This window comes from Cardiocondyla obscurior, linkage group LG05 (assembly GCF_019399895.1).
Source record: "Cardiocondyla obscurior isolate alpha-2009 linkage group LG05, Cobs3.1, whole genome shotgun sequence".
Lineage (NCBI taxonomy): Eukaryota > Metazoa > Arthropoda > Insecta > Hymenoptera > Formicidae > Cardiocondyla > Cardiocondyla obscurior.
Genome location: NC_091868.1, coordinates 629,794 through 649,482, shown reverse-complemented (window position 1 = coordinate 649,482; position 19,689 = coordinate 629,794). Strand labels below are relative to the sequence as shown.

At 41.1% G+C, this 19,689-nt stretch overlaps 1 protein-coding gene across 3 annotated transcripts in view; it reads left to right on the top strand.

Annotated features, from left to right (window-relative positions):
• The window catches only part of Sona (sol narae), a 41,874-nt gene that overhangs the window by 11,896 nt on the left and 10,289 nt on the right, over positions 1–19,689 (top strand). For 2 of the 3 annotated variants that reach the window (XM_070657357.1, XM_070657358.1), the window contains exons 3-6: positions 12,287–12,387; positions 17,638–17,698; positions 18,167–18,378; positions 18,631–18,720. In XM_070657357.1, the coding sequence (XP_070513458.1) occupies positions 12,325–12,387; positions 17,638–17,698; positions 18,167–18,378; positions 18,631–18,720 (426 nt within the window). In that variant the 5' untranslated portion in view covers positions 12,287–12,324. The remainder of the gene's footprint in view (positions 1–12,286; positions 12,388–17,637; positions 17,699–18,166; positions 18,379–18,630; positions 18,721–19,689) is intronic. The other variant, XM_070657359.1, reaches the window with a different exon arrangement.

Below are 19,689 nucleotides of genomic sequence, written 5' to 3'. Positions count from 1 at the left end.
GAAGACGTAGTAACAGTCATCGCAATTTATTCTACAGGAAATTGACAAGAAAAAAAAAAATATATATTGTACAGTGACAGATGCCAAGTGTGAACCTCTCTTTTCTTTTACGTTGCCGCTCGCCGATCGGCGATTCGTCGTAGTAAGCCCGTAAGGGAATTAAAATTTATTTATGCAAATGCTGACTGCTCCCACTCGGATTTCTACTTGGATTTACGCTGGCCGTGTATGGGAAAAACACGAAAATTCAAACGAATCACGCGTCGGACATTCGAGACTGTTGTCTTCTGCCGGATAAGCAAATACGCGCCTTTGCGAACGTGTGCGTTTATATTTATATAAAAAGGTGATGCAATTAACCAGTTCGCAGTTGTAGTTTACGTAAGAATTTAAACGGTGACATTTAATTTTATCTATGCCCCGTGGCAAGCATATAAATAGCCAACCCTTCTTTTATATAATTTGATACGCGCGCGCGTTTTCTTTTTTATTTCGTGCGGGCGAAATCGGCGATCGGACTATTAAATATTGTTATTCTGAAAGACATGAGTTTATAGATCTCACCTCTTTTTATTCCAGATAACTTTTCGATAATTAATTTCTTTTTCTTTTTTTATTCTTTTACATAAAGTAGTTTTAATGAAAACAATGGAGGAAAAGTCAGTTCCCTTTTTTATTTTTTCTTTTATCTTTCTTTAATATGATGCGGGAACATTAGCTAATTTTTATTGCGATTTCCATGCACGAATGTTGAAAGATCGCTGTTGACAATCGCAACGAGGAGACCCCGGTGTGTGTCATCGGCAGCGTTCAATGTCGACATTGCCGCACGTTTGAAAACGACATTTCATTACGCGTTAGGTACATATCGAGTATTTCGCACTACCATCCTAATTGTAACCTGCTGACTGTAGAGATTAAACAGCCGCGGCCGTTACCGTCAATAGCTTCTGTTTCGTCATCCGCGGCAGCGCTAAGCTGTGTATTACGTTGATTAACAGGCATCCGGAATTGTGTAAAGAAAAGAAAGGACGCGGCTTCGAAATTTAATTTCTTCCTACAGCAGCTGAAGGACAGTTCTAAGACAGCAATTTTCCCTCCCGTCGGCGGATTTCCTAACGCTACCGTACGAAAGGCGACGGGATACGTTTTCCAGGTAAAGATGACGGGGCTCGAATGCAGAAATCAATCGACACCCGCTTTTATAAATGAGTCATTAAATAAGGAAACGAGAGAAATTAGACTGCTCGGATAATTTTGAAAGCCAAAGCGCAAACGAACTTGGAAAACGTATCTGGAACGGACGCAGAATGCGGGTGTTATTAGTCATAAAAGTGCACGCTCGGGTGAGAGAGAACGTGTGTGTAAACTCGGTGCTTCGCCGCGTTTGGAAAAGGCGGCACGCATTCGGCCGGTACGAAAAGAACGGCGCACCGTCGCTTTCCGACTCGAGTCACGGTCGAAGTGAAATTGGTGTTGGAAGCAGCGTTGCGAAATATGCATACATACTTAGCTCACCTACTTTAAGGATCGGTCTAGTTCGATTACGGGTCAAGGTCGCCGCATCGCGAACCCGGCGAGAATCGATCCGATTGACACGATGACGATTAAACGAAAGCGCCGAGGTCGATTACCGTTTAACGCTCGCGCGTTTAATCGCCCCGCGGAAATAATGCGAAACGGATCGGGGTCGGCTTGAAATTTTCGCGTTTTATTCTCGTGGCGCAATCGTTCCAGGCTCCCCGTTTACTCCGCGATCGCGCGGCTTCAGCTCGGCAAGTATACTTGCCGTCGATCTTGCGACGGTGAGATTTCAAGGCCCACAATGGCTCGCGATTTTAACGCTCGATATTGCTACACAACGATGTAAAGTATATCTTTTTTTTGTCACGTTTTACGGGCAGCTTGTGCGTTCGCGTAATAGCAAGGGCCTTTAACGGATTTATCAATTGTAATTTTAGATTGGCAAAATCCGAACGTACAACCGCGTTGACTTGGCGAACGCCAGGCGGCAAGAAAAAAAAGAAAAAAAAATCAGAAAAAAAACGTTTAATCGCTCGCTTGGTTTTTTCAAAGGGATCGCGCGGCGCGTTCTCTTGCAATCGCGTTTACGCTTATATTGTGACGAGCGCTATTCAGAGTACGCGATAGAATCGTACGCGGGCAGCGTAACGCCGAGTCAATTCCGTGCGTAAACGCGTGAACTAATTTCTGCTTCACATACATATCTGTCCTCATTGTCGAGGTCTTTAACGTTGCAACAAACGACGCGCGGTTGCGCCGCATCGCCGGCTGAAAGCCTCGCTGTTCCCGAGAGTGTCCTTGCGTAGACAGGGGTCCCGCATGAGTGACTTCTGCATCGTTGCGTACCTTGCATAACGCACGAGGCGCGATTACGGCCTGCCCTGTGCTCCTCCCCGTCCCCCCCCGCGCCCCGCAAAGGTGACGATTCCCCCGTTGACATCCCTTACGCAATCGAAATTTCTCTAAAGCCGCCCGATTACCGAAAGGTCACTTACCTCTTGCACAAAGTAATTACGCCCGTTCGTTACACGCGGCGGCGGCGGCGGCGTATCGGCCGTCCAAGAAGCGATTAATAGACAGGCGCGTTATTTTAATGCATTCGCGGAAACTAATCGCACAGGAGGTGCGCCGAGATAATTATCGCGACGAGAAACGCGCTATATTGCAGATATACCGTAAATTAACTTACGGTATACCTCGTTATCTTTCGCCACGTCGTTCATCGTGCGTTACAATAACGCGGCTCGCGCAGCTGCCGGGCGCGGGAAAAAAAAAATAGAGTGATCCGCGGGTAACAAGTGGCAAGCAGAAAACATGGAATATTCCAGGAAGATTGCGGAAGAATTAATTAATTAATTAATTAATTAAGACGACGATATTATGCGAGTTAATGGAGTCCGGTAGAGAGACTCGCGACGCGATCATTATTATTTTTCGTATAATCCGTAAAAAAAAAAAGAAGAAAAAAAAGAGGAGAGAGAAGATGAATTTATCGTTCTGCGATCGCGACGAATGGCTCGCAATTAAGACAAAAGTCAATCTCGGCGGAATCCTCGATAGTAATGGCGCATTTTAGCAAGCTCGTGATTAATTAAGATAAATGTAAAGTAGTAGACGGCAAAATAATTTCTCGATTATGAGACGAGTTTTTTTTCTTTTCTTTTTTTTTCCTTCTTCTCACGCTCTTCTTTTTATCTTACCTCGGTAATTAATTTCAAGCGCATTAACACAGGATGTGAGGCAAGGATGACCGCGAGCGTCTAATTAGAATATTATTGATTAGTTCGTGGAACGTCGGGGAAACTACCGCCGATCGGCGACTTATGTCCTATTGTGCGGTTAAAAGCAATCGACTTTGCCAGAGAAAAGAGAAATAAAGTCGCTTTATTGTGCGCGCAAACGGGTAGAACCAGTTCACGTGGACGAAAGAGGGAAAAAAAAAGAACAAAAAAATAGAAAAACAAATGTGCACACTTTCCACAAATACCATATCGCTCCCCGGAGTTCGTCGTCACCCATCCCTCGAATATTATTGCCGCGCGCGGAGTGGATGATGGCTTAGATCACGTGTTTCGCGAAATATAAAACCATATAAGAACGCGTATATAAGTAATAATGCCTGACAGTTCGCGACAGTGTCTTCATGTCTGCATGTCAATCCAGCCCGGATAAGATTCTCTCCCGAAGTTCGAGCTCCAATTGCGCCGTCAGTTACGTGAGTCAATTTATACGTCTCATCGCGCTCATTACACGCTGATTACCCTACGTGCGCGCATCGGCGATTCATTATCGTGCATCATCGCGAGTTTATTAAATCTCGATCTCGTTATTGAATTACATTCTCGCCCCTCGTTACGGTTACACGTATAATAACACCGGTGCTTTCCAACATTAGCGAGAACATTTTTCAAGTAATTAATCATTTACGGCGTATTGCGTATTCGATACAGTTTCATCCGCATTCCGAGAGAATAATATCTACTTTGCGCAAGTGCGCGTAATTCTCGTTTATTATGCTTGAAAATTTTTAACATTTATTATTATTTTTTTTTCTCTCCCCCTATCCGGTTGCACATCTCCCGTAAAAGTTTTGCGCACAGATCTGGAATAACCCGTACATTAGCTAATAAAAATCTGTTTAGTTAGATTTCCTGTTTAATTTCGAAAGAGCATACATCGAAGCTTGTCGATAAATTTAAAATGGATGTAAAAAAATTATGATTTACATACAGCCTCTCCCTCCATCATCGATCGTCCAAATAGTCCAAGTTCCGTCCGTTCAAGGCAAACTTGGCCATTTTTGTATCGCGGTGAATTAAAGGAAAAGAAGAAGTTCAAATGAGCAATTTTGAAAGTGTCACTCGTATCGATATTATTTTATCGCCGATCGCGAACCAAATGAATTATTCACGAACAGCGCATTGCCATTAGTTTTTATTTTTAGGATGAGGTAACAATCGGCTAATTAATTGGGCCAAAGGGCAATTGCATCGTTGAGTTTAAAAGTAAGAGAAGTCGATCGATGGGTGCGCGAGAAGTTCGGTTCAAAGTTAAATTAAGCGGTGTCGAAATTAGGTAACGAGACGCCGATTTTTATTTCTTGCCAAAGTCGGCCTTGTGCAAATTGTGCAAACGACTCGCTTGTAAAATTTTCGTTGCGATAATTGTTATTTTTGACTGACGTTAGATATCACCGAAAATAATATTCGCACTCGATGATTAAATTAGCCAGCGTATTATCGAGGTAGGTCTAAAGTGTCTAAACGAACGTGAAACACATAAAACAAACTATTTTGAAACGTGCCTAGAATACTCGTGCAACGTACTGTGCACAATTGCTAAATGTCATAAATACATGGTATTTCTTATGTAAACGCGCAGCCATTTATTTCATTAAAGAGAAAGCTTTGTCGGCCCACGAAATACACATTGACTTATGTGACTTATATAACGATAAATCGCACGTATATCGTTCGATTTACATTGTCTTTCGCCGGTTTCTCTAAAATTCCTGTAACTTCGCCCGCCAAGTAGTTTACGCGATAAGGGAAGAATTTCTATGCTCTCGCCCCGCGTGTAAAAATAAGCTATAGCTCCGCTACGAAATGCAGGGGACAGTCTCGATGGCAAACAAGAGCGAAGTATCTTAGATGGTGGCAACTTTTCCACGAAGCGCGAAGAACCGGTCTGCCAAATTTGTCATCAGCAAAAAGACAAGAAGGAAATAAAATGATAATCATATGTTTTCGCCTCGGTCCTCAGACAATTTGGTGCCTGTCCAGACTGCGCGCGAATTCTCCTCTTTATTTTATTTTATTTTTATTTTTTAATTTCTTTTTTTTTTTCATAATTGACGATGTCAACCGAAAATAATGTTTGTTGAAAGCCTAATAAAGAATATGGGGAAACTTTTGTCGTGCGATCCGAAGGGGAAGACTAGGTAAAAGCCGCAGGCGAACACATTGACGCGACTTTTTTCTTTTCTTTTTTTTCATAATTTCGGTGGACGTGTCGCGTTTTTGCCCGTATCTTTTTCAAACTTCGTAGAATCGGACTCGTCCGATCGTATCATCGACGAAGCATCAGCCGGCAATAAAATTGGCAAAAAATTGATGTTTAGTCATCGCAATTTCATTGAAATACACCTTTCTTTTTCCCATCGCGTACAGAATATCGTCGTATATATATGTGCAAACCGGTTTTAATGAGATTTACAAATTTGGCATCGGTCACGATATTCATTGACTCGCAAATTGTTCAATGGAACCTGAGATCATCTTGCGTAAATTATAAAACGTACGGCTTTAAAGCGTGGGCGATAATTTAGCGCGTTGTTCAATCAAGCAGCTCCCGATTCACATTCTACTTACATCATTTCATACAATAATCCTATTAAAAGGGTTTCCAAAAATATCGCGGTGGCGTTGGCACTTTTTCTAAATATAAAAATTCAAAGGCCCGTTTACGCGCACTGATATTTACGGCATCGATGGCTATACGTAGGAAATTAAGCAGCTATGCTGCGCGCATGGATAACGAGAGACGCGTAGTTAGAACGAGAATCCAGATTTTTATAAAACCGCCGTTTCCAGGCACATTTCAAACGTGGTTTTTCTAAAGACTCGAGTCATATACCGGTTTCACGGCGATAGTTAAGGAGGAACCACTCATAAAATATCGCAGTATAAAAGAATACGTGATACGCACGACTTCCAATTTTAGATAAAATATACGTTAATTATCCGCTCTCTGTGTTTTTTTTTTTCTTTTTTTTTCTTTTTTTAATGTTGCCGATACGAAATAATGATTGTTATCGTACACCTACTTTGTGATCCGCAAACGTGACTTTAACTGTTACACGATAATATTACATTGTTATTCTAAAAATGTCATAAAAAATTAGCTTACAATGATGCCGCGTTGCGACATCATTGTTGCGCTCATTGAAATTCTCCGTTATTAAAGCGATTTTGATGCGTGTGACGGAAATATCGAAGGTCTGATTTGTCGTGTAAAGTAAAAGATATTACTGGTAGATATTTTTTTATATTTACGTTCACTAAATCGATAAAAAAAATTTTATTCCTACTTTATTTTTAAACACGGTATTAATAATTTATCTAAATCTAATTAGTCGAATAATATAAAATTACATTTGATTTTATTTACAGTTTATTAATGTAAACCTAAGATTTGATGCTGTAAGCTCAGCAGATCGAGTTATTTACTGAATAAATAGAAAGCTACAGCAAGCGCTATTTTATTAAACTAATTAAAAGTCCATTAACGTTGCCGAACCTTATTCGGTACCCTTACACTGTCGATATGTAATCTAACAAGTGCGATATATAATTACGGCTCGAACGAAACTAATCTTATCTTGAACGAGGTATATTTGCAACAAAAAATTTTGAAGCATTCGCATTTTCTATAACCAGACGATAACGATAATAATAATGATTATGGCGTAAGAATGTACGAGCGACGCGCGTTCAACATGCAAGAGAAAACTATGAGGTGACTAAAAATCACGGAGTCAAAGACTCTCCGGAGGTGAAAGGGAATTCTACCGGAAGTGCACTTGTACGTACTCGTACGTTAATCTTGCGCTTGAAGCGCATTTCCCATATGCTCAAGGGAAGCCGGTGGGATCTCGATTTTCTCTCTCTCTCTCTCTCTCTTTCCCTCTCGAGGGAACGGCATGCACTCACGATTCTCATAAGACTAATTTCCGGGCTTCTTGAACCACGACTGACCGTCGGCCGGACTGGACCAGAAAAATATATCAAGGCGGAGCAGTTCCCATATTGGCGACGCCACGCGTCGCCAAGCTGCGGAATGCTCACAATAAAACGCGGGAAGGGACGGCTTCAGTCTACAAACTGTGTCCCTGAGACGTCGCGGCCACTTCGTTCGCCGGTACAGCTTTATAACGAAACGAGGAAAAGACTCGAATACTAATGTACAACTTGTACTTACGACCGAATAAAAATAATTAAAACTTTTCTGCCTATACGTCATACTTCTTAATGCGATTTAAATACCCAACGTGGGCACGAAGCCCATGCCGTTTCACCATCATTTATTTACGGGAAAGTAAGCGCCGATCGTCTCGAGTTCAGTCGATTTAATATTATTTAAATAAAAGTAAATAAGTATATGTCTGACTATAATTTCACGGTTATGGATGTGCGCGGCCACGAACCGCGACATACATATGTAGGTACATACGAACATATCTGCAACAACGTACTATCTTGTCACGATACGCGCCTCGTCTTTTTTTTTTTTTATTGATAAAACCGGAAGCGGATAGATAATAATCCAGGTTGGAGAAATGTACGCGTAGTTAAACACCAAATGCAGGTGCCAAGCTTAATGACGACTTTCAGTACGTTTCTATGCGGTTTTTTGAAATTGAGAATTTAAACAAAATTTTATCTAAAAATAAAACTTATGATTCTTTTATTTATTTTATTTTATTTTTTTAAAGTACCTATAACGACGAAAGGAATGGCCGATACTTCGATGTTATTTTCCGGGAATCTTTTAAATATATTTTTAGAGTCTTATAAAATCTTTTCTACTTTCTATTACACGAAGGCTGAGAAACAGCCGGTTTTTGATTCGTCACGACTGCCCGTTGGTCATCTGACGCTACGAAGCAACGTGACAACCGTACGTCATACAGTTGCTTTTTTCCTGCTTGATAAACGTGTTTATAAAGAAGTTATATTTCTTTCCACCGATAAACCTAACCGGAAACGCAGAGTCTAGACGGACAAATATGTATAAATTAATGCTCGCGGTGACAGGAATCAATGCCTCACGGTTGTCCTCGAGAACAGCTATGTGTTCCGAATGCCGCTTATGGCACTGTCCTCTCGTTTAGACCATAAGAGAAAGTCCCGCTGAACATGCGTTAATACTCCGAGTAAACCATATTGCGCGATGCATGCACCAGTCACTTACAAGGTGCAGAGTATTGCGCATTAAATATTTAATCTACGAAGCTATAAATATTTAAAAATATCTAGGACATTTGGCGTACATTATTGCAGATAAAAAAAAATATATATATATATATTCATTTATCTTAATTTAAAACAAATAAAAAGTGCAATATTTTACAACGATCCTCGTCAGTTGGACAATCTCTTAAGATTCCGTCATTGATATCACTAAGGAAATAGCTATTGCAATATTGATCTTTATCCGATTATCGGTCAGTCTGTTAAATATTTATTTAGATCGCTATTTATCGATCAGTAAACCGCGACGATTATTGTTTCATAGAAATCTAACGACTTGCTCAATAATACCTCATTGAAGTCTCTTGATATCGTTCGCTGATTAAACCCGACCTTCGGTCACTACTGTAACTTTTCTACAATCTTTCCTCGAGACACGAGTTGTTTTAAATGCATTGCGGAACAGCCGCTACGAAAGCAGAATTAATCGTTCGTACATACACAAGTACAAAAAAAAAATAAAAAAATAAAAAGAGGAAAAAATGTAGTAGCCTTGAAATACGATATGTCTCACACGTTAAATTCTTATCGAGGTGCGTTTATGGTACGAGTATTAAAAACGTCACTTGCGACGTGATCGACGAGTTCTCGAAATATCTTCCTACTTCGCGCGATACAATCTAGTCTCTTTGCTATTTCTCTTTTTCTTTCTCTTTCCCTGTCTAACTTTTCACTCTTCGTCGCTGTCAATGTATTAATTCGCGAACGTGCGCGTTGCAACAACACCTCGTGTCACGCTCGATCGCACGTTGCTGCTACTTTCTTGGTAGGATGCTGAAGACGGGAGTATTCAGTAAGATTTTGCAGCGCGAGAAGAAAGCAAAAGGAGAAAATCCGTTTGAATGCGTAGCATTCTCACGATGAAAAAGAAAAGTAATGTAATTCATCACGGGGGATCTTCGGGTTCGCGTTCATAGCGAGGTTGAAAAAAAAAAAGAGAGAGAGAGAGAGAAATTTCGCGGCTATCGCATAGAAATATTACGGCACATTAGTAAGATTGAGAATCATCCATCTCTATCATCCGCAGTTATTACCTACACTGAAATACTTTCCTATTAACCTAAAACACTTTCCGAGGAGTTTCGTCATTTGAAAATTAATGTCAAGTGTTTTTCATATTGCGAGCGACCGAATGGCTTTTCGCAACTTTAATTGGGTTCAAACTCTAATGGAAACCTTGGGCTTTATTTAATTTCAAGCGAACTCTGCTTAATAAGAAGTTTAATTCGCGGTTTATAGAGCTCTCGAAAGGGGGGGATTACAAATTAAAAAGTCGCGAGAAAGTTATGCGGAGACCGAGAGTAACTTGGTCAAGAGAGCGATAACTAAATTATGCGCCATTAATTTTACGATGTCCGTACGAAGTATCGATGGAATCTAACTCGGAAAACATCCGGCGCAATGCTGAAATTTATCAAGAACTCGTAAACGTAAAAGTCCACGGGTGTGCAGAATCTACGAGAGGATTTATTTTCCGAAACAGGTTTCTTAATATCAAAGTCATGTGCGTAGTTCGAATTACATACGTATAATTTTTTTTTTTTTTTCTTTTGACAATTTATTTCGTAATAGAATTCGCGCACAGCTGAAATTTCAGCGTAACAATATAATAAGCAGAAATACGAGCTCCGGTAGTCGCGCGATTTCTCACGACGCTCAATCTGTTCTCGACCGGTGTCTCGTGTTCCGGAAGTAGGTACTTTTCATTACTTCCTGCTGTATATAAGCGGACGATAGATCGAAGGAAAGTCATTGAACGCGGGATAAATGCTATCGCCGATTAGCTCGCTATTCACTGCATTTATCCGTTTTGCGGACGGGATATCAGCGCGTTCGCACGTTGTAATAAAATTAGCGATCGCCGCGATCATAAAAAGCCATCGACAAAATAAATACCATAAATTTCCGCCAAATCACGTAGTTCGAAATATATCGGGTCGCTTTAATACGGGCAGTAAAAATTGAGACTCGTTTAAAATACTTGACGTCCATAAAATGAACAACTTCCAGGAAACTTAATTTGATATATTACCTCTACGTGAACCTTTTCGATGAAAAATTGGATATTTTTAAAAGTGACCGAGCTATTATAATAATGTTAGACTGACCCCGCAAGAAATAATAATTCTTTTTTTTTTTTTACCGTAATGAAAGTTTCGTAATTGTCGTTTCTCTAAAATAGTTGCTTGTAATTCTGAAACTCGTCAAATAACGGAACGTATATAACTTGTAAAAAATAATATCTTCGGCTTTCCGAATGTAACGCCGATATGCATATAACTCGTAATTATCGGTTAAGTTAATTAACACCCCGCGTAAAAAAAGAGGACCAAGCATTCGTTTTGCTCACCCACAAAACGCGAAACAATAAAACGAGCTAGGCGTTACCGCGAATCTAGAACCGCGGACCAAACTCATTTCCTCGAGGTCAGACCAAAGTGATATTCTTTTGTTCTCGTAAACTGGATTTTTGTAACATTTTTTTTAAGGATAATTTAGTATCCGTTATTTTCTCACAGAGTCGTTTGCCAGGATTGTGAAATGCACTTTAGTTTCCGGGCAGTTAGTTCTCGCCTAATTTTCTTACACCAGAATTAATTTCATTAAATTGAATAACAGTTTAATCCCGAGACAATTTAGCGTATTTGTCACTTTCTCATGGGAAAAAATGGTCGTTGTTGAAGCAATTTCCCCGTGAGAATACTACTTTTTTCGCGCGGCTACATCAAATAGCAATAAGGTAAACGAAATGTCACACCGTTAATGCAAGCCATCGCCCAAACTCGTTTCCGCAAGGTCAGACAAAAACGGCGTTGCATTATTCACACGAATGCTACTTTTATATTTCTGTAAGTCATAACTAAGTCGTAACTCGGGATCGCTTCTACGTTATTGAAATCCACTCAAGTATAACTGAATCACTTAAAAAAGACAGCTAGAGCTTACCTACATTCGAAGGACTATTAAAATTTCAATTAATCTTATCCGATAACAATTTCGACGACGAGCCTATTCGGGTAACTCTTGGGAAATTTCTGAAATTCGTTCGGAGGGCATCGTTTTCTTTTCCGCGATCCAAAGATGAGCTTCTACACGAAGCGCTAACGTCTATCCGCGGATATCTTGCATGCTCTCTACGTCTGAGGTTTCTGACACGAGTCTATTCGGCGTTAATCCGATGCAATGAAACTTTCTTTCCGGGATCGCCCCCGTCGTATTCGCGCCGTCGCGCGCGCCTATATTCAACGCCGCGCACTCTCGTTTCTCCGCACGGGAGTTCTCGGTTTCATGCATGCGTGAACCCATCGCGGTTAAATTTGATTCTTTATTTTCACATTTTGCAGTAGGAAAAAAAATTATATAACCTTAGGATTTCTTTATTGCGCTGGCGTATTCATTCACTCAACGAATATAACAGATACAATCTTTCTCTCTCTCTCTCGTTAATCATATATCAATTACGTTAGAAAAATAACGACGTTGAACGGTCAATTTTAATTTATCAATCTCGATAAGTAGACAGATATGCCGCCGTGCTAATTAACTTCTCAGAGTTTCGAAGAAGACAATGAACCTAAAGTACGTAAAGCCCACCTACATACAGAAATGTCAAGAACGTGAACGGAGGTTTCAAGAATACTCGGCCGCATGGCCGTATCGAGCGCTAATTGCCTGGCTTCGTTCTCATTTACGAGACAACGATATATATTTTTTATTTTTTTCTGTTTCAGAGATGTGACGCAACCAGTCGGGAATACTTTTATGCAAAATGACTCGCGCCCTTGTCCTTCTCTGCATGGCCATCATTCTACCTCTCGTACGATGCCACAAGGTAAGAACGCCAAGACGCCCAAGGACACTGTTATTCCGTGCAATTACCTCTTTAAGACAAAGCGTACGTGTCCGCGCGCCGCAAGAGGATAATTCTGTTGAATTAAAGCGAACGGCCGCGGAGTGACGACTCTAATTCACGTTAATCACCTTCGCCGCGAGGCGAATTCACGGTACGCGAGCATCCCGTCGTTTGATTCACGCACGCGTCTTTATTTACTTGAGTAATATATCCGCCTCTCTTCCTTTCCCTGGCTGCCGCGTTAATTTTGCGGAATATATCATCTTAACGCGAGCCTGCGTTTCCAAAGAGTTCCTACGCGACGATTCCACGTTTATTTCGCGCTCGGTTACGACGTTTGAATATTATTTAGCGCGATTACGGCACAGAAGGAAATTAGCCGGCCTGAGGTAACGCGGGAGAGAAGGAATTAACGATCATTATTCCTCATAATTCCGCGGGGTACTCGTGATTAATGGGTGCGCCGGCTATTTACGAGGGAAATTATGCCGACGATTATTGATTATCGCTTGATTACGGTCCGATACTCAATTTAAAGGATAGAAATATAAATGAAAGAAGTAATCTCGTGTTTGCGGATTGCTAAACACGCGGGTGATTCAATTTTTTTTTTAATTAATTCGTCGCGTTATTTATCAGTGTTAGAAGAAATCACGCGCACGCTAGGCGCGCGCTATTTTTTTTAGACCCCAATTATAAACGAGGAAAAAATAAATTGTGCGACTCACCGATCTGCATGAGCTTCAGCGGAGTTGTAGAGTTCTGGCGTTGGCTGTAACAAAAAAAGAAAACATTAATATAGACATGTCATTTAATTAGAGATTGATAAAAAAAAAAGATTTTATTTAAAAAATTTATACTTACTTAAAAGTTGCTCCGCCGAGGCAGGATGCTCATCCTGAGCCTGCTCCTCCTCTCAGTTGGGACGTGACGAGTCATCCTTCCGCGCACAAGTAACTCGCGAACACCCCGACCGTGATTTTATAACCGCGAGAGCAAATTATTAAACACTGTCTTACGCGCGACTCCATACGACACTCCCGGTTTTAATAAAAATCGCAAAATAAATTTACACGCCCGAATACTTATCGATTTTCGCGAAAAAACGACCGACGAACCGGCTCCGGTTCGTTTAATATCGGCGGTAACGGCAGTATAATATCTGTAACAGAAAAAAGGTACAAAATAAAAATTAGTGATATGTGCTATAAATTAAGTTACTTAAAAAAAAATCTATACGCGTTTCTAAATCATTTATCAATTAAATAATTAAAAAAAGGAAAAAGTTTTCTATTATCGAAAAAGCAATAAGTTATAAATTTTACGTAAAACCGAAGTGATCCTTACCTTCGAGTTGTTGCGTCGATGCCCGATGCCTATCCGAGGCCTCCTCCTCCTCTCAGGATGTCGGGGATGTAGAGTCTGTAACATAAAAATAAATTTTTAATTGTAGGAGCGTTCACATTAATATTTATTGAAAAATTATTAATATTAGAGAAGTGAAAAAAAAAATTCTTACCGTGGAGCTGCTCCGTCGATGCCCGATGCCTTTCCGAGGCCTCCTCCTCCTCTCAGAATGTCTCGAATGGCACGTGGTACTTCAACTTCTCCTCATCTGCAACAAAAACGAGAACAACGATTATTAAAATGACGATATTTCTCGGTGTGTCCTAACCGCGTGCTCGGACGGCAGCCAGAGCGCTCGAGATTATTACGTAAATACCGAGCGATGTTTTGTGTCGTGACCGCTGCTCAATCTCGCCCGCTCGACCCCGGTACGCATTGCACGGCGGAATTTATATCGAATATTCTATTCCCTATTACTCGGAATGCACTACGGATTTTTAACTGTTCAATACTTCGATCAAGTCTCTCACTTTGACCGAGCTGCCTCGAAGAGGGTCTACAGCGAGCGTTCAACGAGCCGAGATAACCGCCCCGGTAACACACGTGTGAAACGTAAATGGGGATCGAACTTACTTTAAAGGGACTGTTCGCCCGTATCCTCCGCGTGGAGAGAAGCGTGGAAGGTGCAACTCGTGCCGGGATACGTCCTCGGATACATCGAATTATCACCTCACTTCCGGCGCGACCGCGTGCTCTTTTTCTTACGTGATGCGTGGTCTACCTGTGCCGGATGAGTGTGGTGGGGGAAGTTACGTACGTGCAAGCGGTAAGCGGCTCGAGCCGCCTACCGCTCGTACTCCCACCACCTATCTCCCTACCTGCCGCCACCCCCCGCGCTCCCCTCGCACGTCTCGCCCTCGCGCAGCATAAGTTTTAACAGGCAACAATTTCGATAGTCGACACAGTTTTTTTTTTACGTAGATTTACCGAAGTTATTCTCGAGGCAAGTAAAATACAAGCGCTAGAGGGACGTTTCACGAAATAAAGCCTCGTTAGTTTGAGATTAATAGCTCGCAATTGCCACAAACCAATGGTAACTGCCTCGTAATTAAGAATTCACGTGTAAAAAAGAGAGAGAGAAAAAAAAAGGAAAGAATTACGATTAATGGCTCGTTACGAATCTCGGCACGTGTTGGGTGAGCGCGTCATCTCGCCGTAGATAATCATCACGAGCGTGGTCAACGGCCGGCTCTCCTCTAGCTTACGTAAGAATCTCGTGCACCTCGAAATTGCGATAAAACCGTTGAACCGTTCGACGGTATTCACCCACGTGCTTTCATTTTTTATTTATTTTTTTTCCTCAAAAAATTAAAAGAAAATCGCGTAATTCATCTTATTGCCAAATTCGATGCACACGTGATAACGATTAACAAAGAAAGGAACAACCGCGTCGAGATGAGCGTTCTGTTAAAGCGAGGCACACTAGGACGCGTAATAAATTACAAAGGCGCATCGATAATAAAAAATATTGAGAGATCGCACCTTCGTGATTGATGTCTTACGTGCGCGAGCGCGTGTCTCGTCTACGGAAAAGCGTGAAGTGCGATGGATAATGGATATGTTAAACATTGTAATCAAATAAAGAGGTGCTTCTCTCGATAGTCGTTAAATCATTCGCGGATAGTCATCGCGGACCGACCAGTCGACGGCCCGCCGGCTTACGTAAGCCTTCGGTTGTTAGGAAACGGTACAAATAATTACTTTCAGATGAGAAACGCGCTCCGGCGATTTCCGGCAGCCGTTCCACATGATTTACATGATTTCGCGATGTACTTGTTGCACCGAAAGCGAGGGGAAACGGGAGAGAGAAAGAGAGAAGGATCAAAAGCAAAAACCGGAATGCTCCTAAGTCGAGAGAGTAATCTACTTTTCACAGGAGGGGAAAGAAAAAAAAAAAAAACGAAAGAAAGACGGCGTTTCTATCGCTTTGACGGTTATGCTCGCAGACGCGTGAAATACATTACGATTAAATCGCGCGGCTCGTGTCACGGTTGACGGGTATTACAAAATTCATTGTCGAGTTTAGAACTGTCCTGAGAAATTCACGATTGTTCGCCGTTCGACCCGGCGTAAAATCCCTCTCCCGCATATGTAGCTCAAGGCAGATTTAAGAAAATCCTTACGTTGAAATTAAAACCGGAGTAAGAAATTAATGTTACGTTATTAAAATTATTATTAAAAATTAATATAAAGCAGAAAGTATTTTTCTTTTCCTTTTTTCCTTTTTTTTTTGTCTTCCTTTCTTTTAACAGAGAGGTTACAGCTAATTCTAAAGAGTTACGTGTACATAGAGTACAGTTAATTAATATACACGTATCGCGCATGAAAGTTTAAGAAAATACAACGAAAGCATTAGGTGTTTTTAACTGCAGCTGCGTTTAAATGGGAATTGCGAGCGTTCGAGCAAGTAGATATCTTGTCGACGCTTTGTTAGGAGGGAAACGATTGATCGCGGCGCAAACCGATCGATCGGAGGCTCGGCAATAATGAGCGAAAGTGATCGACCTTAGAACTCCCAGGGGCTTCGAACGATTTCCAGCTGCAGCACGATTCCTGTGACACGCCGCGCAAGCAAAGCAATGCTGTGAAATGGTAGAAGCAGACCTTGAAACGCGATTGGAAAACAGAATGCGCGAGTATACTCGTTAATTACGGCCGCCACTGTAAAACCGGACGGGCTACGATTTCTGAGAACACTTGAAAAATCGCCGTCCTGACCTGAGCGAGCTTCTCAGTCAATTACAGCGATTGTCGCAAATAAAAAAAGAGATGAAAAAAAAAAAGAGACTTTAAATAGTCACTTTAAATAAAATTTGCATATTGATGCACGAGCTAATAATGTAATTTATTCGATTTCGGACGAATGCTAATTCAAAATTCGTATTGAATTTATATTCAAGTATTTACCGCACGTATATATTGTGTACGTGGGTGTACGTGTACGAGAAAAGTAGGTTAGTTTATTTCGCTACTCTATATAGAAGTGACAGTCTCGTTCTCTTATTTTACAAGTCTCTTACACCCGTCGGAACAACGTTGTTATTTAGTCGCTCTTATTGCTTGCATTGTGAAACGCGAAATTTCAGTCGCGGATTAATCTACAAATTCCGAGCCGCGATAGCTTTACCGTTCGTGATGTAACTTTTTACAACACGGAACGTGATGTCTTTTTGCCGGCGGCGTTACCATTCCCGATTACCGTATCCATTTTACTTTGCTATTCCCACGATATTGGTACAATTGGGACAATACCCCGCCAAGAAATCGCTCGAAAAGTCGTTAAAAAAAAAGGAGAAGAAGAAGAAAAAAATAATAATGAAATAAAGCAAATGAAACCGGAGTCACGGAACTGTCAAGACGCGTGAGTAAAAAAAAGGAAAAAAAAAACACTTGTGAGTTAGCGTAATGACCAATAATGACTAAATTACGAGTCCCGGAAGCTAGATTTGCTTACACAAAAGATCTCGCATATTCTTTTCCTGCCTATCGCGTACATTTCTCTGTGTGAGCAATTACGAGTAATTGTGCGCAGGAAACGTTTCGCATCAGACAAATTAGCAAATGTTCCTTTCGATTTATCGCTTTCGATTGATGCGCCGTACGTTCGCTTCGCCGCTGTCGTGTTACACGTCATTTCGTATTTATGAAATCTAATCGCGAGTAATAAATATCGCGATCGATTTGCGGCGTTTATCTCATCGCAGATTTATTCATGAGGCGATCGATAAAGCGCGCACCGAGATTACGATACGGTCACGATCTCGATTACGTAATAGTGTTGCGACACCCCCGCACATTCACCTAAACCCATTTGTGTTTCAGATCCACGAGCACATGACAAGGGAAGAGATGCTATCGGTGTTTTACACGGGACACGAATCTGGTAATAGTAAAAAAAAAAAAAAAACCCTCACGCGTTATCCTTTGTACTTTTTTATATTCCGGTTCTTTTTTTTTTCCTGCGATATATTTAATGTAGTTAACACCGTGATGCTTGAAACGAGGAAAATAATTATTTTTCAATATCCTAACTATAAACGTGGAATTTCCGCCTTTCTCGCGTCAATCCACCTTTTCAATTCGTCCTTGACAAAGAAATGAAGGATCAGAAGCGCAAATATATTTTATGCTCAACGACGGGCCGTTAAACTCCAATTCCACGTCGTGAATCATGAATCACCCGATAAATATTCATCTCGATTCCGTCATTCGAGAATCACCGAGCTGACGATCTTAGAAAGGGTTTCTTTTTAATATTTAAAAAAAAAAAAAGAAATAAAAAAAAAACAAGGACTCGGACAGTTTTTAATGTCACGTATAATAAACGCACTTTTCATTCTGAAAACCGTAGTGCCGCCATACGAAGTCGTGCCTGTGTTGCACACGGTGCATAAGAGAAGCGTGGACGCGAAACCGCAGATTCACCTGAGAGCCTTCGGTAAAGATATCAGCCTGTCTTTGAAGCCGACGGAAGGACTGTTGACGGCCAACAGCCTGCCGATGTGGACCGTCACCAGAAACGCGTCGCAACCGGACGGCCTTCGTTACGAGAGGGTAAAGGATGTAAGCGATCTCATTATTTTTTTTTTTTCCTTTTTTTTGGCCCCCGCAACTTAATCATCAGAAAATTTCATGGCCCTCCCAAGGATTTCTTCGTCACTTACTATCGAGTTAAAACTACTTGAAAGATAATTAATCATATTCTTTTTTTTTAATCTTCCTCGCGCAAAACGTAATAATCTAAAAATCTATTCAGCTCGATAAATATCTCACATCTGATCTCTGTCTAATGAACCGAGATTCTAATTGTTCCAGGTCGACGTGGACATCGGTGACATTTATCAAGACGCGGAGAACATGGCTTCCATTCTGCTGCATCGAGACGCGAATGGGAAAGTGCGCGTTGTAAGCGGCCATTCTTTCTTAATGTTCCTTTCATCACCACCCCATTATTGCGGGTCGTCTTTCGTCAACCGTCGCGACTCACTTAGGACCTGTGTTATAATTATAGTAGTATCGCAATTCGCCGTGCCGCACGGCGTAACGTTTCTATCTATGACAATGGGCGGTAAGCCACTGCCAAGCTAAGGGCAATCGCCAGCGCGAAGATATAAACGAAAGAAACTCGCGACGAACGCTGGCTAGATGCACGACCGACTTATATTTCAGATTACGATTCACAAGAATACAGAGTGCCTCGCTTTTATATTTATAAATATTACTAAATCGTTTATTTCGCTGCGAGATTAATTTACGAACGAGCGGAAATGAAAACAACAATCCTCTCACGTAAGTCTGACGACGTCGATGAAGATTTATTGCAAGTAATTAAAACGTCGCGTCCGCCCGATGTGCTACTCCGCCGAACACGGCCACCATCGTTTCATAAATTATGACATCGATATTTTATGGACACCTACCGAGTTTCGTTATCCTCACGAAACAGTCGTAAACTGATCTTCAATAAATGAGTAAGGCTACCCGCATATTTAACAAGTGGCCGCGTCACTTAAATTTGAAAATTCTCTTATAAAAAAATGTTAATTTAATTTTAAAAAAAATTTATTTCAACGTCTGTTAATAAATAATTGAATGAAATGTTATTATATATGACCGCGGCATTCAAGTTACCTAAATACCAACGATATCGCAGTTTTGACATTTCGCTCTTCCACTCGTAACTAATATTTTCTTTACCTTTGTCGGGACGAAGTCTTGCGCGAAGGGTATTGTGTCCGCGGAGATAAAAGCCAATAACTCTTGCTCATCAGTCCTCCTTTCGCTTGCAATTTCGAGAGAGAGAGAAAGAGAGAAAGAGAAAGAAAAAAAAAGGACATTGCATGCCCAATAATTTTGTGGTCAAACAAGCGTGAC